Below are 24,039 nucleotides of genomic sequence, written 5' to 3'. Positions count from 1 at the left end.
AGTTAGGAAAATGAAAATGAAGAAAGATACATGTTTAGGCATTCTTATAAGAAAATGAGAAGCTAATTAGATTCCAAGTTTGATATCTTAAGTAATCTTTTCCAAAGTTGTGGGATTAGTTGAGCACCCAATTGATAAAATATATCACTTTGGTAGGCACAAATGTGTTCTCCTACTATTTTAAATTTATAAACCATTTCAAACATAATATTGTTGTGTTTTCACTTTTTACTTGTGCCTTCATAGTTATTGGTGGTGGATGTCTAGTTAAACATGGTAGAACAACCACAAGACACTATTATATCAATTTGCTAGGGGCAATTGACTCTATCTATATTCTACTATCAAGGTGTCACTTGTGGAGTTTCATGATCTAATGTTTTCCCTTCTAAACCTATTTGTGGTAAGGAGGGATCTAGTTGCAAATTTTTTTGCATAAAAATTCCTTCTAGGAGAGCCTTCATGTTGAGACTGAAGACTAGGGCTAGTAAGGCCAAAATTTATCAAGTTGAATGATAGCAAGGCAAAAATTATGATGCCCTAGAGGACCCTATTTTGACTTCAAGGAAGGCTACCAATAATAAAGAGAAAGGGAACATAAAGGTTAGTAATATCTAGAGGGGAAGAAAACATAGACAAACATAGAAGAGTCACATTGGAAGGGTAAACACTCAATTCTAATATTGAAGTTTTTCAAAGAAAAGAGGGAGATTATGTTGGTAATTGAGAAACTAGTGGAGAGGGAGAGGTCACCATTAAAGAATGAACAAGCAAAGTTTACTCACTTGAGAAAGACTATAACCTACAACTTCATATTTTGAAATGGTTTAAGAATGAAAATGAAAAGTGAAAATAAATTGGTTGTATCGTCAAGTCAATAAGGACCAACCCTAAAAGGAGGCTCATTTAAGTTCAATGAGGAGCAATAGAATACGTTAAGGGATGTATATGAAATAAGAAGGGAACTAGAAGGTCCTCAATTTAGGATGAGCATAATTAGAAGTAAACAAAAAGCCCTAAATGTCTCATTGAATAGGATCATTAAATTGAATAAGACTACTATCAAGAACTTTGTTGCTAGAATTACTGTACGTTAGGAAAATATGTTGAAGGGGAAATAGAATTGTCTAGATTCTTTCTCAAGTAAAAGGTTTAGAAATAAAACTTAGTAAAAGGAGAGTATTGTGATTGATCTAGAAAGTGAGTTTATGAAGGATTATTTGGAGTTTTTGAGTGAGTAATGTTAGTATCCTAATATGATATACTCCTAAATATATATTATATATTCCTAAATATAATAAGAATAAGCACTTTGACATACTTAACATAAATATTAGTTAATACACTAATCCTTCTTAATTAGACTAAAAGGATATACCCCTACATAGTCAAGCCTGTAAAAAAAATGATAACTATCTCCCATATCATCTTTTTTTTTTTAAGCCAAGCCAAGTCATAGCTATCACCAGTTCTAAGTCACCTAGAAAGCTAGAATTAACCAAAGCATTCACTAGCACCAAAACTTGACCCTTCGACTTATCAATATCTAGTAAGGATGTGATAAATTTGGATGAAATTTTAGTGTTGGCACAATAGCAATCTTCCCTTAGCGAGAATGCATCACCCAAAACCATTTTGATGGCCTCCAACATGAGACCATTTGGGGCCAGAAACACCACTTTCAACCTTTGATCATTAAAAAGACCCAAAAACACCATTTGTCGGTGAGAACTGACAAGTCTTATAAGAGTATCCATCTCTACACCCAAGTTTACCTTATATGAAACTAAGAGCCAAATGCCTAAAAGCAATCCCTTTGAGGCCTTTATATATGTTGCACAAGTCGGATGATCTAGTAAACGCCATTGATGAAGAAATGATGAGCATTATAAATTAAGCCTGTGTAGATTTACAATCAAACACACGACTTGTACTCCTAAAATACTTATAACAAAGTGAAAGATATGAGATAAGCAAGTGACAAGATGAGAGTTGAGATGGGTGTTGATGGAAGGAGCCTGATGGCTAAACATAGAGAAGATTTATGGAACAAGGATTTAATTGACCATAGTGAAATGAAGTGAAAAGATAGGTGAAAGGAGAAAGATACTATGTCGCCTACCTTGAGAAAGGCCAAAAGCATTGATCTCTATACCATCAACAAAATCATCAGTGAAGGCGAGCCAAGCCACATCACTCAACATTGGCCAAATGAGATAAATTAAAAGATGTCACTTTGTTAGCAACCAAATTGGAAAGAGAATCGACATCTAAGTTGGCCTCACAAAGACATGGTTAGCGAGAGTGTTTGGAAATTGATCAAGCACAATGAGGCCTTCATCTAGGAGGGTTTGTAAGTGCCAACAAGGAACAGACCACTTCCTTAAAGGATTAATAACCACCAATGAGTCACACTCAATTTCTATGTGAGCAACATTTCAAATCACACAAAGCTTCAAACCATGGATAAGGGTCTAGAATTCAGTCGCATTGCTGGTGACATTCACTAATGGAAGAAAAGAAGTAAAAAGAGTGCTATGCACCAACATCAGAAGGACCAAAATTTCTATGAGGCGTCATCAAAGTTTAGTTTCATCCATCTTCGTGGGGTAGTTTACATTGTTGTTGAGATCTCAAAGTTCAAGAATCAACTCTACAAGTTCCATTAACGGGGTTCATATAATATATTATTGAATTCATATGTCATTATTATTGGCTTGATGATGATGATTGTAATGGATGACTTCATGTGTTGTCATTGATGGCACATGTATACACACACATATGTTCACATTGTAATGGTCATCTTAGTTAAAGACAAACCGATATTATGTGCATAGAGAAGTCTAATCAGTTTTAGGTTGTCTAATCGGTATATGTAGACAACCGGTATATGCAGGAATGGCATGACACCAGCTTGGAGATTCAACGAAGATCTTCAAAGAAGCAAATGGAGGACAATCAGTTTATAAGTTGGAAGTGGTTAACTCTTAACCGGTATTGGTGTTCCAATCAGTATTCACTGATTGTGTGATGAGTTATCACTGGTCGTGATGAGTTATCCCTAACCGACAGATTTGGCGGCAATCTATAATGTGTTGTGTTAGATTGTCCAGATACATTGCACCTAGGAAATTGTGATGGAGTTCCTGAGCCGACATGAAATCTAATGTCTATATAATGACATTGAGCTGAACTTTTTGGCATGATGATAATAATGCAAGATATAGTTGATGTTATAAGTTAGAGTTGTTGCGAATTGCAGAAGTAAGTCGATGATGCAGTATTGAATGAGCTGAAGAGGATCTATACCAGCAAGATGTGCTATTATTAGATCATCCCTACCTATTGTTTTCTAATCACTACAACAGTCAAATCCCCTAGAAGGGTAAGCTTTAACAAGATTTTTGTACAAATCCTCTAACCAGGGTGATCCATTAGTTTGGGTTTTGAAATCCTCTATCGAGGTTACTCCTAACAGGGTACATCTCCTAACAGGGCATTGGGATCTTTAACAGGGTTTGATCCTAGCATAACACTTTTGTAGACCTTAACCGGCCAGTTACCTATTACTGCAGATAGTTAACTTGTGAGTCCCCTCTTACCGTGGTTTTTCCCATTTGGGTTTTCCACGTATAAACACTTGTGTTATGATGGATGTTATACTTGTTGTGGATTCTTTAATATCATTTTGGATTATATGCATAGTAGTAAACAAGCTGGTTAACTGTCTTTACCGGTCGGTGTTTATAGTGGTTTTATTTTTGTTGTCACTGATTCACCCCTCCCCCCCTCTTAGTGCTTTATAAGTCTATCAATTATCTGATTAGTGGAGGTCACCCTTTCAAAGTTGTATGAAAAGTGGAGGATTTGCTTGAAAAATAGAGGGATTAAATAGGAAAGGAAGGGAGATGAAGGGCCTTCAAAATGCAACACTTGTCCTCAAGAAGGGCAAGTGGCAACCCTAAGAATGCCATGAGGAATACAATTCCACACTTTCCCTTAGGGTTGGTTAGAACTCGTGTGTTAGGCTAGGGGTTAGGTTAGAAGGGTAGTTAAAGTTAGGAGACATGTGACCTAAAAGGAATATTTGAATTAATTAAATTCAAATAAGGAGATGGAAACAGGGAATTAATTAATTTGATTAATTAACTGAAGGATTAGAAGAAAAGGGGTGGTGGTTAATCAATTAAGAGATTAATTAATTAATTTGGCTATGGAGCATGGATTCATTTAATTAACTTAGCCAAAAGGGATAATTGATTTTAATTGACTAACATGAATTATTCAACTAATGCAAGCGACTCGGGGGATTTGATTTGATTAAATTAATCAATCAAATTTAAGTGTCTACATATATAATATTATTGATTTAGGTCTAGTTTAATGAAGTAGCTTTGGATGTTTCTCACTCATAGATTCTTAGAGTATTCTAATGCTTTGTGTACTATTTCTGACATCAACCTCTTCTACTAACATGGATGCTTCACCTCCATGTGGATGTCATCATGGTCATATTCATAGTGCATATAGAAAAGTTGGTTCTCAAATGTCTTCTAATCATAGATATTGTGGCTAGCCTCGGCCATAATATGACCAATCCTCTACTTATTAACATAGCAATACTTCTTAAATGATGTAAAAGTGGGGATTTCCCTTAGTTGGACCTTGTTATTTCTCTTGTGTTCACATGATTTATGGATTAAGAAGAAAAAGAAAAAGAGGATACTATCTTAGTTTAGAACCTATTCCTAATGGTTAGGACCTCAAAGATAACTAAGGCAACCCCTTTGATTTTACCCTTATCCTCCGTGGTTGAGATTACTTTAGTTGCATAGTGGTGTGACTTATTTTCTTTCAAATTTAAACTTATGCATAAAATTTTGGGGTTGTGATTCAATTCCACCTATCTTTTATGTGATCTATTGTATCCTATTTTTTATTTAAGTTAACATAAAAGGTGCACCCAAATCAATCTTAAGACGTAACCACATAAATGAATTATTGAACCCGTTATAATGAGGAGGATATGGAATTGCTATTAGTACTTGCCATGATAGGTACTATAGCATTCAATATATAATTTTTTTTCAATTAATTTACCAATTACTAGTCAATCATATGTTTAATTTTTTTTATAAATATCACTTAGAATATTAAAATAAGGTATGATTAATTATTTAATTTATCTTATTACTAAACTTACATATGAATCAAAGCACACATCGATTCCAACCTTGACTTTTGATATTGTAGTAATTTCATATTATCTATGAGAGAAAGTTTGGAATGTTGTCATAGTGAAAATATTATTACAAGAATTTCACATTGTGCGACATTTTTTGTACATGTTTGAACCGAACTTTAGTATATAATCCATAGAGTTTTATATAAATTTTGAACTAACGTGACAAAATAAAAATAATGCTAGCCCTCAACATTACTATAATATTTAAAACTTATGATTATTTCAACGTCCCTTTTTCTAGTACTTTGTGTTTATAATAATAGAAAAATGTTTAATAATATAACAATATCCACTATCACAATGTTCAACACCTATTTTTATATTTCATTAGTATTGTTACTAGACTTCTCATACCCACAATTCTATCTAATTCCTCAATTAACATCAAAATTAATATGTACAACAATTATTTATGAATTAAATTACAAATTAAGTATTAATTTATACTACCTTTTATTTTTATTTCAAATAGAATTTCAATTATCAAATCTAAAAAAAAAATTAAAAAAAATCATGAAATTCGACAGATTCTCGAACAGTTTTCAATCACAACTTGGCCAAGTTGAAAAAAAAATATGTAGAACTTGGCTAAGTTTGTAATAACCCACCATAAATGAATCAACAAAATTGAGTATTCTTTTTTTTTTTGTTTAATGTAATCATTATGTTTTATTCAATTGCATACTCTGGGCATCCATCCATTTAGGATTAGGCATTCATCCATCCGGGATGAGCATCTAACCATACGGGTTAGGCAATTGTCCATATGGGACATAAGATTCCATCTATCCAATACGGGATAGGCATCTACCCATATGGGGTAGGCATCTATCCAAATGGGATAGGAGATGCTCTGGCCAGAGACTTAGACTCACCGGGACCATTCGAGTCCTGAGCCACTCACTAAGTACTACACTCTTCTAATAAAAGTGCACCGAGGTCGTTGTCCTTATGAGTAATTAAAATAATACAAGCTTGAATTCTGCCTCGGAATTTGGCTTAAAGCCTCGGGAAGTCAAGCGAATCCATACGGGATTCCTTCCGAGTATGCATTGAATTTCTTTTTCAATTTAATTATCTTATCTTTCAATTAGGATTCTTACTCAACCAAGCCTAGACCCCACCCATGAATGCCTGAGTACGAGGGACAACTCTGTCCCAAGACTGCCTACATACCCGCTTCGGCACGAGATCAAGGCATAAAGTATGTAGTTCTATTTTCTATTCTATGGTTTGATGTAAACTAATTTGTGGGTACGCAACCCTTTCTAGGGTCAATGTCCTAGACAATTTCTCTGCGGTTGCTACCCACGATGGTAGTGCTTAAGCGAAGGCTCAAGATGGCCTATTGCTTGTGGCCTAAAAATAACTAGATCCTAATTCTTATCATGAGCATCACCTTTGACCAAATTGCAAATCACCAATATCCCTTCAAGATAAAAAAAGAAAGAAATCAATTTCATGAGAGCATTCAACTTGACCATCCCTAAAAGGGGTTTACTACGGTTTATCTCAACGGATGTGAAAATCATTTAAAAGTTATCTTATTAAATTATCGATCCAAGGGGGATTACCCGCCCCTTGGATTTTAACTTCCAAGTGTCCCTTATTACTCCCTGACGATTTATAGGGACGATGTCACAGACGTCATTAATGCAGCTTTATTAGGCGTTAAGTGCAGTAGTTCAACACGACGACATTACCCGTAAGTGTGACCCAGAGGCACCGTATATACCGAACGCTGTTAGTTTTGGTTTTCCAACTTCCTTTGTTTAATTTCTAAACTAAGAGCTTATGAAACATCATGCTTGAAATATAATTATAAAATGGATGTACATAATTTAAACTTTAAATACTATTTGAAAAAGAGAAATATCATTATTCTACAATTAAACGAATTAATACATGTATTGGCATGGTAATGATAATTGTGAACTTTCGTGTAGTTGCATGAAGATAAAGAATCCGAAATAATATAATGCAATGCAAAAGTAATGTCATTTACATACAAAATGCAGAAATGTTTTCTCCTATCGCAAGACTAATTAATTATAGAGTTACTAATTCCACATGAGTGATTAGCTTATACTTTTTTTTTGAAATTTTGGATCAAATTGAAATAATAAGATTTATTTGTTTTTAAGTAAGTCAAAATCATTGACCCAATAATCCAATAATTCCCTAAAAGAATTGAAACAATAATTTGATTTCAATCTTTTGCTAATAAAAAAAGAATAAATAAATTTAACTAAACAATTATATAAAATAAAAAAATTAACTTAAATTTAATTTAAATGATATATATTAAAAATATAACTTAAATTTTTTTATTAAAATGAATTTAAAAGTTTCATCAAAATTAAATCATTAGCAAGCGAATTGTTTTAATGTAGTAATTAGGGGGTGGGGATCATGGGTCCCATCACCCCCTGCGGTCCTGCATGCGCAGGCCCGTAGGGGATGAGGGGGCCGCGTGGTCCCCTCCACTCCCCTGCGGCCACTTACAGTGACCGCAGGGTAGTGGGGGGTACCATTAACCCCGCGGTCTCAAAACCGCCGCCCTGCGTACTTCACGTTTTCGAAAATTGTGCTAAAGTAAATGCAGTATGCTATATTGATAATGTGGCGTTAGTTATTAATATGTTAACATTGAAATAATCACTATATATATATATATATATATATATTATAATTTACAGTTTAATTTAAATGGGTACAGAAAGTAGATTTTGGATTAAAAGGATAAAAATACTAAAGTAAACAATAAGGATTCATTCACAGGGTGAATAATCCAGAAAGTTATTCACATAGATAAACAATCCAAGAAGATGAAAGATAGATGATTATGCTGGGAAGTGCAATCTCATAAAATTTACAGAGATAAACTTATATGTTGCTTCCCCATAGAGATTTATTCTCAGAGATAAACAATCCAAATAAAATATTCGTTTCCAGCCATGAAGATAGATGAAATATGCTGGTAAATGCAAGCTCATAAGGTGTGTTTTTAATCTGATTTTCAATCTAAAACTTACAAAGATAAACTTATATTTTGCTTCTTCACAGAGAGTTATTCACAGAGATAAAAAGAATAATCATACAGATTTAAATATTACAGGGAGAAATTTAGAATAATCGCAATAAAATCTCAAACCAGATAAAAAGAATAATCATACAGATTTAAATATTACAGGGAGAAATTTAGAATAATCGCAATAAAATCTCAAACCAGATACAGAGGGAATAATCACAGCGAAATCTCTTTAAAGGATGAGATTCAGATTTCTAAACAATAACCAGAGAGATGATTCTAGAGAAAGGAAATAAAGATGGTTCTGATTTAGTTCTTCAGCAAGAATCAATCTAAAACTTAATAAGAAATTTTAAACAAATTCCTACCAAGAATTTGAAATATATGGATCTAACTTAAAATTTGAAACTAATGGATCTAAATGAAACAAATGAAACTAATTCTTATCAACAAAATTTGAAACAAATGATTCTAATTTCTTAACAAATTAATCTACTTCTTATCAAAAAAAATTTGAAACTAATGGATCTAATTAATCTAATCTGATTTGTAGCAGAGATGAGATGCATGAAAAATTAAATGGAAAGAACCTGGATGCTTGAAAATGGTGTAGAATCCCCTATGAATCTCCCTTGATCCTTCAACTTGAAAGAAGTCCTCCAAAGCAAAAATCTTAGCCGAAAAATGAAATATGACTACAAAAGAAAAATTTACTTGAAGAAAATCTTTATGGAACTACCAACCCCTTTTTTTTGAAAACTTGTATATCTTTTATAAGAAAATTTCCCTTATTCCACTACCTAAATTTTTAATTAAAAAAAAAGAGATTCTCTCCCAATTTGGCCTTCATGCAAATTGATTAGACTTAGTGGGAGGAGTTACATGCAAGGTGGTGGAGAAGCCTCTAGAAGCTTCTTATTCTTCCTACAACATGTGCCATAATTTGGGTGAGGAAATTTAAATAAACAATTAAGAAAAAAAAAAGTATATTTTCCATGTGTGTGTGTGTTTTATTATTTTTATTCCTTTATAATGTTCATTCAATAGTTTATCCAAAAGAAATATAATAGAGTTTGTATTTAAATCCAAAGGAGATAAAGGAGGGTTGTGACAAAGTTGAAAAATGAAATGCTTGTAACACAATGAGAAGTAGTCCTCCGCATCATAGTCAAGACTACTGAAAAGGAAGGTAGAATGCCTACTAGGTAGTTAACCTCTCATTTATGGCTACAAGGTAAAGACAGAGTTCACTATATCAGAGGTATTCACACTGTTTTAAAGACAGAGTTCACTATATCAGAGGTATTCACACTGTTTTACCAAATGCAGAGAACAATCGTCCAGCCTGATCACTTCACCTTCTCCGCTTTTCTCCCTTTATAATCCCATGTGGCTTCTCCAAAACATGGTTTGTAGATCCATGGAAGAATACTTAGATGCGGGTTTCAATCTAATGTTGGTGTGATGAGTACCCGATGGACATGTATGCGAAATGGATGGTGCGCACCAAGAGTTTGACAAAATACCTCAAAGAGATATGGTGCCATGGAATGCAATCATAGCTGGATATGAGCAACATGGGCTTGTTGAAAAGGCCTCGATGATTTTTGAGCAAATGCAGTTGACCGACATAGAGCCGAACTCGGCAACCTTTGCCAGCATCCTCCCAGTTTGTGCCAAAATGGGAGATTTGAAATTGGCAATGGAGATGCACCAAATAATCATAAAAATTTGGGTTTTTAAGGGATGTTGTAGTTGTGGCTGCCCTGATTGATACGTATGCAAAATGTGGAAACATACAAAAGGCGCACAGATTGTTCGACGATATGCCTGAAAGAGATTTGGTTTCGTGGACTGCAATTATAGCTGGACATTTACATATTGGGCTTGTTGATAAAGCCTTGGATATTTTCAAGCAAATGCAATCAGCATATGTACAATAGGAAAAGTCTTCCGCGTAATTAGCTCCACACTTTCCGCCTACAATGATTTTCAAATGCTTCGTAAAACTGACAATAATGCCTCCATTAATAATTTATGTTCCCCTCTCACAGCCAAACCTCTCTCCACTTCCACTTTTGCCTCCTCTGCAGAGCGGTCTTCTGTTGAGAGACTGAAGCGAACCTTTGCTTCCAACAATCCAGAAAGTTGTGTGAAAACAACTATCTATGCCCATCTACCCTCCTCTATCTCCATCATCGGAGATATTCCAACATTACTCTGCTCTAAGTAAATTTCCATTTGTCTGACAGAAACACAATTTATAATATAACACAGCATAATGGTGTTGCCATTGTAGGAATGCTTCTGTAGCAATTCTGGGACGGAGTAAAAATCCCTCCTAGAGAAGGAGTCAACGAGAATGAGATTCGGAGAGAGTAGTAAGGAGTCTACAACTGAGGATGCATCAGAGAAGGCCCTTGTACATATTATCACTCCATCTGGCCATTTCTGCAAATTCCTTGCACAACATTCAGTCAATGCACAATTAGATGAAGATAATTAAAATATTCTATTCCTAGAGATTGTTTTTTACCTGTACCCTTTGAATGCAACTGTCAATAGCTGATCCTTTGTTTGCTTTCAGTTCCAGCCTCCTCAATTTTTCCATCTGCTGCAAACTTTCTATGCCTGGCACCTCCCAACAGGTGTGTAATCTCAATATTTCCAATCTTGTGCAATATTTTAAACCTTCGATTTTCTCAATTCGGTTGCAACCTCTTACTACAAATTTTCTGAAAGAAGTTAATCGTGCAAAACTCGGAAGCTCCTCTAACTTTGGACACTCCCGTATATAGAGACATTCAACACTTGCTGGCAGTGCTTCGATTTCCACTAAATGATAATTGCTGAGAAATTGCAGTGTCTTAAGGAGAGGATAGCGGTCTTCAGAAATTGAAATCTTGCACAATTCGGTTTCCTCTAGTTTCATCCACTTCAGGTTGCTCAATGCAAAAGATGAAGACGCCACACCAAAATCTACTTGGCTGATTGGGCACCAGGAAATGTTTAAATGCTCTAATAGATTAAGGCGCCCGACAGAGAACGGTAAACATTTCAGCTTTGGACAATTCTGAATTCTAAGATCAGTCAAAGAGAACAAATCTCCAAGAGAGGTCGGCAAAGATTCCAGGTTGCTACAATCCTCAATTAAAAGATCAGTCAAGGAGGACAAATATCCAAGAGAGTTTGGCAAACTTATCAATAACTCACTTCTAATCTTCACCTTTCGCAGCTTGCTCAGTTGACCGATTTTAATTGGTAGCTCATTTAAGCTCACCACACCATCTAAATAGAGCTCTCTCAATGACGCCTGATTTGTGATATGACTTGGCAACTCTTCCAATTGCTTGCACTCAGAAAGGCGCAAAAACTCCAGCTTTGTTATGTTTTGGAAATCATCTGACATAAGTATGAGCTCCCTACACATCTGTAAATTGAGATGTTGCAGCAGCATCAAGTTCTTAAAAGAAACTGGTAACCTCCTCAAGTTCATGCAACGGGACAAATCTAGATACCGCAGATTTGTCAAATCACCAAACTTGCTGGGTAGTGATGATAGCATGCCACATGACAGTAATTCGAGGTGCTCCAACAATTGCAGAAGGCAAAATTCTTCTGGCAGACTCCTTACATTGCCACCTTTGATTACTATCTTTTTCAACTCTTTGAGACACCCTATTGAGTTTGGAAGTCTTTGGAATCTGTTGCAAAAAGAAATAACCAACTCTCTCAACTGCAGGGGAGCCTGAATCGCATTTCCAACAAGACAAACATAAAACATATTGCAATTATCAAATAAATTGAAATACATATTTAATAGAGCAGAAACAGAAAACTACTTACGTCGCTCTCAGCATTCCACAACTCTTCTAACTGATATCCTCCTTCATATTCTTCCTGTAGCTCTGAAACCCTCAAATTTTTCAATGAAAGCCATGTCGGAAGATTTCTCTGGCCAATTCGGAGCCAGCGAAGCCAGACCAGCTCCCTTGATACTTCACCGATTACTTGATTAAAATAATCTCCTTTAATCACCAAAAGCTTTAGTCCAACTAAAGAGGATGCAGGCAACAAAATTCTTCGACTTATATTAGGTGTGAGTTCCTCCTGTGAGCAGCAACCACAAAACAGAGACAAACACGCACCATATGGCCTTCGCTTTTTAATTCCAATTTGGGACAGCCTTCATTCCTCGAATGGCATTTATTTTCTGAAAACACAAATAAAAATCGAGATAAACTCATTGGCTATTTAAACACATACAGAGTAAATAGGTATTTCTAGTGAGACTGTCTTTTTAAATAGCTATCTAACATGATCAATAGGCACAAGCAAACGTGTACAAAGGTTTTCCTTTCCATTGTTTACTGACCAAAGTCGGGAGGGTATATGTTGATTTGCAATTTTTCTTCCTAGATTTCTTATGTGGTCATGCATTCTTATGTGATCGTCATGATCAAGCTCAACCAAACATTTATTTAACCAAACATTTATTTAGAAGCCTTTCCCAACTGTACAGACCACTCCATCCTGATCCATCACAGATTTCAATAGCCAAACTTTTCCTTTCTCCAATAAAAAAACAGGGAATGTCAAGGAATGCCTCTTTCTCTTCATCATCAAGAGCATCATAACTTACTTTGAGTCTCTCTTTGATATCATTAGGCAATATTCTTGAGATCTTATGAAACAAAGACTCCCATGATTGTTTGTGAAAATTTCCATACAATTGTGCTCCAAACACCTTAAGAGATAAAGGCAATCCGTGGCAAGCCTCTACGAAATTTTTAACAAGCTCCTCAAATCCATCAAAAGGATAAGATTGTAAGAAAGCATGCCAACAGAAAAGTTGCTCAGCATTAAATGGATCTAATTCTTTCATTTTATATATGAGGGATATACCCCAAGATGTAAGAACTTCACATTCTCGAGTTGTAACAATTACAAGCCTCCCCCTTTTAAGACTTGCTTTTACAGGTATTAGAGCATCTAATTGATCAGCATGATCCACATCATCCATAACAATGAACACCCTGAAAGATCTCAAATGCTTTACAAGAATTGCTTTACCTTGCTCCACATTGTCAAATGTTTGATTCACACCAAGGTCTTTGAGGAGTTGAATCTGCTTGTTCTGCAACACCCCTTTGGCATCTCTGATATCAAAAATAAAACTAGACCTTTCCATGGACGAACATCTATTGTTGTATAATTGCTTGGCCAGCGTGGGCTTGCCCAAACCACCCATCCCCCAAATGCCCACAATTTGTGCACCCTGATCACCCTGGGCAAGTTGGAGTGTATTCTCAAAGTCTTCTACGGCTTCATTGAGACCTACTGGATGTTTTGCAACTACTAGTGGCACATTGCTTATTTCTTTCAGTACAATATTTACAATATTCTTCAACAGCTTCACCTCATCACTGAACAAGTAAAAAAACATTAAAAAAAAAGTCAAACTACTAACAAGCATTTTATGCCAAAGTAAAATTACATAGATATAAAAATGAACGCATATTTGTTAAGATAGGAAGGCTGAATATTTTGTACTTACTCATTATTATTGATGATTTCGCCACTGTAAAATGAGACCTTGTAGAGTGCATCTTCCCACTCCTGAATCTTTTCTGGGCTGTATCTACCTTTCTCTTTATGTCTCTCAAAGGTATCGACGTACACTCCTTTCCTTTGAGCTACATATCTGAGATCATTGGGCTCCACATGGTAGAACACGGGAACAATTTTGGCGCCACTTTTAAGCATAGATGAGAGTTCTGCCAAACACCAAGGTGATTCTGCATACTTTTTGAAAAGATTGCTATATGAAGGGTAGCACCACGGATTGCTGCTTCTATTGTTGTAGGCAAGAAATCGCCGTATTCCAACTTCTCTGAATCTAGAAAAGCTGTAACCTTTATGTCAGCCAGAACATTGTAGATCCTGGTAGCTAAAGTTCTTTTTACATCTGGTCCACGATGATTAATGAATACATGGAAAGCTGGTTTTTGGATGAGTGCTGAGGATGTACCCGATACCCGAAGTAGATGGAGCGATTTCATGAAAAGCAGCCATAACAGTCTCTGATTCTGGTCGAGCAGAGGTTGTAGAAGTAGACGCCATGGGACTAGATTTAGGTTTAAGTGAACACAGAGAAGCAACGAGTGAAAACAGGGTGAGAGGAGTCTCGATTCTGAGCCAGGGCAAGCGCTGAGCATTTGGGAGAAGAGGAAGCAGGGGATAAAAATAAAAACAGACGTGAGTACGTATGATTTGCGCCTGCAATTTCGTAGATGAAATGTGGAATCCTGTGATAGGTGGATCTATTTGATCAAGGAAACCTTGTGGTAAAAACGCGGAATCGTATAAGACAAGGGGATCAATAAAATATGTTTATATTTAAAAAGTGATAAAACAACATAGTATTGTAAGGGTTTAATAAAATTTTAATTATTATTATTTAAGTAAATTAATGTCAAGTATTGAAGCAGTAATTAATTTTAATTGATAGGGTTAGGATTGATTGATGCAAAAATATAAGTAAATATGAAAATTAAATTAAAAATAATATAATTTTATTGAATTTTAATAATGAAAAAGTGTTGACATATATGTAAAAATGAATTTGTCTATGTTTTGTACTTTTGAATGATTTAAATGAAGTTTTCTAATTTAAAATTTTAATTGTCTATAGCTCCCATTTAACTTTGCATCTATGCAATTGATCTTCATAGATGCAAAAGTAGTATTTTATGTGAATGTGACCATGCCCTTCATTAGAACAATTTGAAACTTTGTAGACTAGTGTAACTCACATGCCTCAATCTCTAATATCTAAATGCTTGTAATGACTAACAATGTTTACAAACAAAAAAAAACAATCTTTACAAACACCTTTGAAATTTTAAAATATTTATCAAACACTCAAAAAATGTCTAGTCCATGTAAAGTAATTGATCACTTTGAAACTTTTTCATCTTTGGCAATCCATTGAAACCCACAAAGCATAGAAAAGCATATAATGAGAATACTGCAAGCAAGAGAATAAACCTTGTTGGCCAGATAACCACAAATCACCTTGAAAACCAACATCAAACAATATGTGGCACCCAAAATATCAACCATTTTCATGCGAGCCACATAGAGACATTCATGGAACATCCAACGACATTTCCATACAATTGTTTCATATTGTCATGCCGAAGCAAGCTAGAAAAACTAAATAGATACAAAGCTCTTCATACTTGGAAGACTACGAAACATAGTCATGAGATAAAGCATTGTCAAACATACTTGCAGAACATTTCATCACTTGAAATTTGAACTAGACACTACATAGACAATATAAGCACGCAAACAATATAAGCACACCCACCAAGCTATAGTAGCATACTCAATGATGTGGAGAAACGTGGAGCATTTTTTCGACCAGTCCTCACAAGAAACCATATTGCTAACATACTGCATTTACTAAATGACATTTGATGCAGCACCAAAGACTTGAAAAGATAGTAGTGCAATGTCCACAGAGCATAGAATCTAACTCCCAAATCGCATGACCATATAATCAAGCATAGAGGAATGCAAAGCATTCTTTTAGATAGTCTTTCAACATACTTTGAGCCGCATTTTCACACTTCACCAACTCCCAGATATCAAAACCTTTTTGTGGCACCATTTGCTCACTCAAAAGCAGTAACAGCTTGTAGCATACACAAGACCATCACTATCATAAAATCATGCTTCTAATCCCCATCCCAATACTTCTAATCCTCATCTTAATGCTTATAATCCTCATCTTAATATGTTACCATCATGATAATATCTCTACTAACAACAAACAAGGCATGACATATAAGAATGCCATATCATCATTATCACAAGCATCATCATACGACAACACACTAAACTTATAGACATCAACACCAAGTAGAAGGTTGACATCCAACTATGGACTTCATCATTTATCTATACACAACTACACGCGTGATGGTAATGAAAACAAAACACTTAGGTTTGACATCAATGACAACACCTAAACATCAACGACAACAATCTCCAACACAAAATTCAACAACAATATAAAAAAATCACCAACAAAAAATGACTAGAATTATGTGGAGAAACCCTTTTGAGAGAAACCTCCACTGTAGATAGAGGGCAAGCATATTATTAATTTTCAAAAGAGATATATCTACAATAATACACTTCACTTCGCTTCTCCAAGAAACCTCGACAACACTTGGATACTTGCAAGCTGAATCATATATTTCCACTATGCCAATGCTCTAATTTATAAAAAATTGTGGGAGGAAATACCATTATTGTTTCCCTAAAGTTGAGACAAAAATAATTCAAATAGATCCAACATGAGAACCTCACCCATAGCTACTTAGCTCTTCAAGCTCTCATATTCTTTGTAACTCCCCGATGACTCTTCGGATCACCCAACAGGCATTCTTTTACCTTCCAATTATGGGCACCCAATTCTTGACTCTTCATATCCCTAAAAATAGATGGCTAGGGAGGGAAACTTATCCATTTCATTTTATCCCATCAACTATAGAACTTCACCTCTTGGAAATGAAATATTTTTAAAGGTAAAGTTCTCTCCATATTGACATGCATGTCATGATAAGGTTACATTAACCTTACAAATTTATAAAAAGTAAAGTACAAAATTCACTATTTGCAATGGGAAAATATCTAAGCTTAAACATTTCCCAAATGGTGTTCTTAATAAGTTGAAGTAAGTGAAAATGTGTTTATTAGAGGTGGTGCATTTGGATTATGAAGTTTTGAAATGAATGTTGGAAGCACCAATGATTGCATTAGTCTATCCCAAGTTTATGAGACATTCAAATAGAGTAGTAAGACATTTGGTCACCTCTCGTCTTAGTGAAATCACAAGAATTATAGCTCCAAAAGTTCTACAAATAGATGAAATAATAAAAGAGATATTCCAAGTGATTGAGGAGAGTTTCCATGGGTTGGGTGATACCAAGCATCCTTTTGATAATAGTGTGAAAATTATAGAAACAATTGCAAAGTTTATATCCTATGTGATGATGCTTGATCTTAAAAGTGATGATTTAATTCTTAAAATGTTTTTTTTCCAAAATTAGAATATATCATGCAAAAAATGTTATAATATTAATGTAACCTATCTTGTCTCTAATTTTAGATGAGGATGATGATATCTCTAAGTGGTTGTTATTTAAATAGTTGGCTATTTGGAGAAAGGAGTGGGATGTTTTACCAACCACACGAGTTGTCAAAAATATTGGTTGAGAAAATTTTTGAGAAAATTAAAATCAATCGATATGATATGAATTGATTTATTTTTGTTTATAGGCTACAAGGCCCCCTAAAATGAGTAAGAACCAATTGAGAAGAGAGAAACGTTGTTTTATATGTTAGGAAGCTTGTACAACTATTACATGTTCATCACAACCAAGTGATGATGAGAGAAAAGAAGAAACTCAAACAATAGATCTTGAAGAAGATAGTGATTATTCTAAGAGATAATTATTGTTGACCTCCACAATGTTGTTTTGGAAGGACTTGATTGGCATGATAACATCATTGGAAAATTAATTGAAAAAAAAACACATGACCTCTTACTAAGTGATGAGTTAAGTGATTTGGTTGACATAGATCCAAGGCCAAATGAAATGCAAGGATTGAAGAATCAATTACCAATCATGAAATAAGGAAAGAAAACCTCATAAACCTATGAAGATAGGACAAATTTTGAGGGAGAAATCTAGTATGATCAAGAATAAATATATACCAATTACACAAATTTTGAAGTTGCAAACGATAAAATTTAGTTTGTCAAAAATTGTAGATTAACATATAATAATTAGCCTTCCTATCAAGTTAGTGAAGTATGCTTTGAGATTAAAGGAGAGGCACATGAGACTTTTGGCATCCATGGTGATATCATTGAAAGGTATGGAGAAAATTTTGATTCTTGTATGCCTAATAGCAACATTTCATTAACTTTGCATGATCCTAATGTTCATGAGGAAGGTTGGGAGAAACAATTATTGGTGATAGCTAAAAAAGGAATGCAAACCTTATCTAAATTAGATGGTACAAATATATTCATTGATAATTTAATCCAAAAGACACAAAGAGATTAGGGTGAACAAAATATTATTATTACAGATTTGTAAATTGTAAAGAGTGCAATAGAATAAATAATATCAACACATTTTCATGTAATAAATGATAGAGACGTGTCTACCAAATTTTCAAATAAAGCTATATCTATGTCTAAGGAAACAAATGGTTGATGAGCTCATATTTAAGATTAAAACAACTAGAGACCCTTCAAAAAATACTCAAATAGCCTTACTTAAGGCTGCTTGCTATAATCACAAAGTTTAGGGAGCAATAAAATGAAGAGAGGGCTAAAGAAATCAAGTAGGCGATTGATTAGATTGACAAAAATCAAGAAGATATTGATATAGAGCAATGTTCTAGAATTTTCCTTCAATTACATGACAACAAAAGGGTTGGTTTAAAGTAAGAGTGGGAATAAGTTTTAATTTGTAGATAATCCACTCTTTGACATGGAAAACATTTGTTAATCTACTTTCTATGATGTATTTTGACAACAATTTGAAATGGATCTAGAGGAGGAATCTACTCATGATGAATTAAATTTTGGCAATTCAACATTTGTGTTGAATTAGAAATTTTATTAGACTCAAAAAACTTAGATAGTGGCAACATCAAGATATGGGGTCTATGTGTTTCTTTGGGATACCCAAGACTAAAAACCAAAGGGAAGCATGCAAGTGAATTCCAATGGTTTGCATAGTGAGGTATGTACATCATCTTTCCTTTTAACCCATGCATGTTATTAATTTGGCCATGTTTCCTATGATGCATAAGAGTGGGATAGATGTAAGGTATTTCAAAGAACATTCTAGTATGAGGTGTTCAATTATACCAAGAAAGATGAAGATTCAACGAGTCTGTTAGGTTGTTTCCACAAGATGGTTATTGTTTTGGGCTACTAAAAAAGGAAATGGAGACTTGGCACATTGGTCTTCCAAGTTTAATCAAAATGGTGCAACAAAGTGGGGAAGAGTTTTCAATCATGGTTTAGTTCATTCTAACTTTCACATTAGTGATTAATGGTTGATGAAATTATTTCATGTTGTTAATCTTCATATTTTTTAGATGTTGAATTTTGACTACAATGGATTCCAAGTATTTGCATGCATGTGGAATTGCTATTATAGCACTTGGAGATCGGGTATTAGTAAGGTGTTATTCATTTATGAGAAAGGAAGCATCCTCAGGATAGTTATAAATTTAATTTTTAGTTTTAACATTGTTGTCATCAATTGTATCAATCACTTGAAAGAGAGGCTTTGGATTGTTGTTTTCCTTCCAATCTTAGTGTGCATGGTAATACGAAAGTATGAGATCCAAGAATATATATGATTAGTAGAATTGCTTCAGGGTGTAACAAATATTCAACAGATGATTGTATTAGAGTGGAGCAGAGGAATTAAGGTGAAGGAATATTCTTCAAATTGATTTAGGATCTTAGAATCACATTGAATATTATTCAAGATCAATTAGCTGTACCGGTAGTTGTTTGCATTTCTTGAGGACAAGATATATTTGGGAAGGGAAAATTATAATGTCCCCTTTTTTCTTGAATTGTTAAAATAATTAAATAATTAAAATTAAATTGTCAAAAATGATTTTATATCATATTTTAAAAGATAACTATTTTAATTATTTATGTATTATTTATTAAGTGGATTAAAAGTGACTAAGTATGTTGTTAAGAACTGGGGTACAAAGAGTACTTACAAAGTTACTTTTTGTTTGAACAAGAAATAAAGAAAATAATAAAAATTTAAAGTTAATCTTCTTGACAAGTGATTTTATAATATTAAATTCTATAAAGTTTTTTTTGGTAAGATATATAAGTTGTGAAGAAGGAGGAATGGATTCGAAAGTTTGATTCTTTATCTTTGGATATTTGTTTCTATGGCCAAATTCCTACCAGTGGGACAAAACACCCAATGGCTACTTGATGGACAAAAATCCAAAAGGCTGAAGTGGAGGATGAAAACCCTCTACAATGTGATTCTATACTAGAGTAACGATGAAATTTTTTATATACTGAAGTGGAGGATTTGTACTTCAAGAATTCATATGGTGGATTCAATAAAAAAAAAATTATATACTGAAGCACCAAAGGTTCTCTTCTATTTTGATAAATAGTCACAGGTTGAAGGTGAAATCAAATGGTTGTGTTTCTTGTGTCTTATGCATTTTCCAAGACCTATTGCTAAAGACAAAATAGACAGTGGCATTTAAACATCTATATTTGTATAATCTCCCTTGGAGTAGCACCATAGAGGGAAATTTATGGGTCAAAATTAGAGGCAATATTTTATGATAACTACCATTTTTGTGAAGTGGAGTCATGTTAAATCAAGGTTCTTTCTCTCTAGCTCTAGTTTGTGTCATCCCAATATATGAGGTGGAAACAATATAGAGGAATAGTGGTGTTGAAAACTATGAAATATGTATATTAAATGTTTGTGTCCCTTAAGGAAGTGCTACAGGATAAGTGACATGGAGGATAATAAGATGCTAACTAACATTCACATACAATATTCAAATGAAAAATCTACTTGTTTCTAGTGTTTATGAAAAATTAAAAAAAAAATCAAATGATTTAAGATTTCATTTTTTTTATGAATAAAATAATAAATATATATATATAATCTAGTAAACATTTAAAATTCTATTATTTGAACTCATAAGAAGTTCAGAGAATACATCAATAAGAAATTTAAGATAAAATTTAAATGCATATTAATAATTATATTAGTTAATTATATAATAATATAAATAAATATACACATTTTAAGTTGTATCTCATTACAATCGATTATTTTCTTCAAGTAGTGAAACACTTTTCTGTGTGTGTGTGTGTGTGTGTGTGTGTGTGTGAGAGAGAGAGAGAGAGAGAGAGAGAGAGAGAGAGAGAGAGAGAGAGAGAGAGAGAGAGAGAGAGAGAGAGAGAGCAAATAGAACAAAACATAACACTTTCACAAAACTTGAGTGTGGGAATACCAAGCTCAAATATTCTATTTATAACCAAGTGGGTAATAAATGCAATATATATTATAACATAGATTTAATTAGATCATTAATAGGAGGTAGGTAAGGGAAAGATATGTGGACAACATTAGACGGTTGCAAGCAGCGTTGAATGGTTGCATGTGAATAACATGAATGCCTAGAAACTTATGTTGGTCTATGCTGACAATGTCATATGATTAAATTATTTCTAACATCCCCTCATAAATTAATCATACTAATTATCCTAAATATACTCATATGATCTAGCAAATATGGGTCTCATCCTAAAGCCTTGTTAGGTACCCATTTACAATCACTTAATATAATGGTACGAATTCATTATAATCTCCCCTGAATTACAATCATTAGAGAGTCATGTGACTTCTTGTAAACCTAAAAGTTTTTTGAAAAATACAAACTTAATCTCACATAATGCCTTGGTAAAAATATTTGTGATCTAATCTTCAAATTTGCAATATTGAAGATGAATCGCCTATTGTTGGATGAGATGCCCGATAGAATGATGATAGACCTCTATGTGTTTTGTCAAGCATGAAGCATTAGATTATTAGAGAACAAGATGGCACTTTGATTATCACAATGAAGTACTAAAGGTCTTGTTTGATATTGCCTAAGTAGTGAGAGAATAGCTCATAGCCAAGGGATTCCTTTAGTTGCTTCATTTGTTGAAGTATATTCGGTCTATGCAGTAGATAGAACAATAGTATATTATTTCTTACTACACCATGAAATGGGATCTATACCAAGAGAGACAACATAACATGTAGTTAATTTTCTATCATCTACACATCATGCCCAATCTAAATCCGAATACCCAACAAGATGTATATCTTCATGAGAAGAATAATAAACACCCGTTGTCAAATTCCCTTGCACATATATTAATATATTTTTTTCTACAATCCAATGTGGAAGCTTAGGAGAACTCAAAAACCTTGAAACAACACTTAGTGCAAAAGAAACATCTGGTCAAGTGTGAGACGAGTACAACAAACTTCCAACCAATTGCCTGTATAAGGTAGTATCAACATCCTCACCTTCCATATCCTTGGTCAACTTTAATCTTGAAGCAACTAGAGTAGACACACTCTTACAATCTTCCATCTTAAACTTTCTTAACAAATCTAAGCTTACTTGGTTTGAGAGAGATAAATACCATCATCTTTCTACCATACTTGGATGCCAAGAAAGTAGTGTAGAAAACCAAGATTTATCATGTCAAATGTATCTTGTAATTTTAACTTTATGCCACTAATTTGGTTCATGTTATGTTCTGTAATAATAAGATCGTCAACATAAAACGTACAATAAATATTAATTCATCATCATCAAATTCCTTAAAATACAAGTTTAAATCATGAGGATTATTTTGGAAACCTTGAGTTTGGAAATATTCATCAATTTTAACATGCCAAGCCCTTGGAGCTTGTTTCAAACCATTTAGTGACTTCTTTAATTTACAAACCATGTTTTCTTGTCCTGGACTTTCAAATCCTTAGGGTTGAGTCATATAGATTTCTTCATCAAATTCACTATTCAAAAATGCATTCTTGACATCCATTTGGTAAAGAGACTACTTGAAATGAGTTTTCAATGCTATAATAGTCCTGATAGTACTAATCTTTGCTATCGGGGTAAAATTTTCTATGTAGTCAATTCCCTCTTTTTGTGAATACCCTTTAGCCACTAGTCTTGCCTTGTATTTTTCAATGCTCCCATCTTACTTGAACTTAGTTTTATATATCCACTTATCGTTGACCACATTCTTTCCTTTGGGCAAGTCCACTAATTCCCAAGTTTTATTCTTTTTCAAAGAGTCATACTCATTTTGCATAGTTTGTTTCCATTCTTGTTTTCCTTTAGCCTCATCATATGCTTGAGGATCATTGGTCTTCACTATGGTGGTCATTAGAGAATAATTAATTTGATCTCAAGTCTTTTGATAAATCTCTTGAAGACTCTTGGTCTTTGAAGGACTAGATTCCTCAACTATATTAATTAAGTGTCCCCTGAACATTCATTTGTTTCAAAGTTATTAGAAGATTCATTTTTATCTATGGCCACTTGTGAAATAGGAGAGGATTGTATCATATCTTCTAAACCTTCATTAAACTTTATGTCCCTACTTATGAACACATCCTCCACACTAGGATCATACAACTTATATCATTTCTTTTGATTATCGTAGCCTACAAAGATGCACTTAACACTCTTCTTATCAATTTTTTTTGTCTAATCACATCTGGTAAATGAGAAAATACTTCACATCCAAATACTCTAAAAGACTTAACATTTGGTTTCTCTCCACTCCATGCTTCTTCAGGTGTGATATTCTACAAACAAGTTGTAGGAGATCTATAGAAAATATGAGAAGCAATATTGATAGCCTCAACCCAATGAAACAAAGGAAGATTCTTGGATTGTACCATGCAGTGTGTCATTTATACTAAGGTTCTATTCTTCCTTTCAACAACACCTTTTTGTTAGGGTGTATATCTTTTATAAATTTCTCTCTTCATCCTATGATACTCACAAAAATATTTGAACTTATATTGTTGACATATTATCCTCCATTATCAACTCTTATTCTCTTGATCTTATTCCCACTTTG

The 24,039-nt window shown here is 33.9% G+C and overlaps 2 protein-coding genes across 9 annotated transcripts in view; one reads left to right on the top strand and one right to left on the bottom strand.

The window, feature by feature from the left end:
- The window catches only part of LOC131860192 (pentatricopeptide repeat-containing protein At3g29230-like), a 41,185-nt gene extending 30,963 nt beyond the window's left edge, over window positions 1–10,222 (top strand). The window contains exon 6 of the mRNA XM_059214571.1: window positions 10,035–10,222. Within this exon, the coding sequence (XP_059070554.1) occupies window positions 10,035–10,222 (188 nt within the window). The remainder of the gene's footprint in view (window positions 1–10,034) is intronic.
- LOC131071922 (disease resistance protein TAO1) lies at window positions 9,396–14,618 on the bottom strand. Of its 8 annotated transcripts, none has more exons than XM_058007913.2 (5): window positions 13,837–14,614; window positions 12,655–13,705; window positions 12,126–12,492; window positions 10,816–11,983; window positions 9,396–10,730 (listed from the first exon to the last, which is right to left on the bottom strand). In XM_058007913.2, exons 3-5 carry the CDS (start codon window positions 12,137–12,139, stop codon window positions 10,446–10,448), a joined length of 1,467 nt encoding a protein of 488 aa, XP_057863896.2. In that variant the 5' UTR covers window positions 12,140–12,492; window positions 12,655–13,705; window positions 13,837–14,614; the 3' UTR covers window positions 9,396–10,445. The 8 variants fall into 8 exon arrangements, 5 of the variants coding, with proteins under 5 accessions (XP_057863896.2, XP_057863889.2, XP_057863882.2 ...); XM_058007906.2 differs by having other exon boundaries at window positions 13,353–13,705; XR_009112633.2 differs by having other exon boundaries at window positions 9,396–12,027; window positions 13,837–14,618.
- Between the last annotated feature and the right edge of the window lie 9,421 nt (window positions 14,619–24,039).

This window comes from Cryptomeria japonica, chromosome 11 (genome assembly GCF_030272615.1).
Source record: "Cryptomeria japonica chromosome 11, Sugi_1.0, whole genome shotgun sequence".
NCBI lineage: Eukaryota > Viridiplantae > Streptophyta > Pinopsida > Cupressales > Cupressaceae > Cryptomeria > Cryptomeria japonica.
Note: the sequence above shows the minus strand (reverse complement) of the source record. Positions and strands in the feature narration are given on the sequence as shown.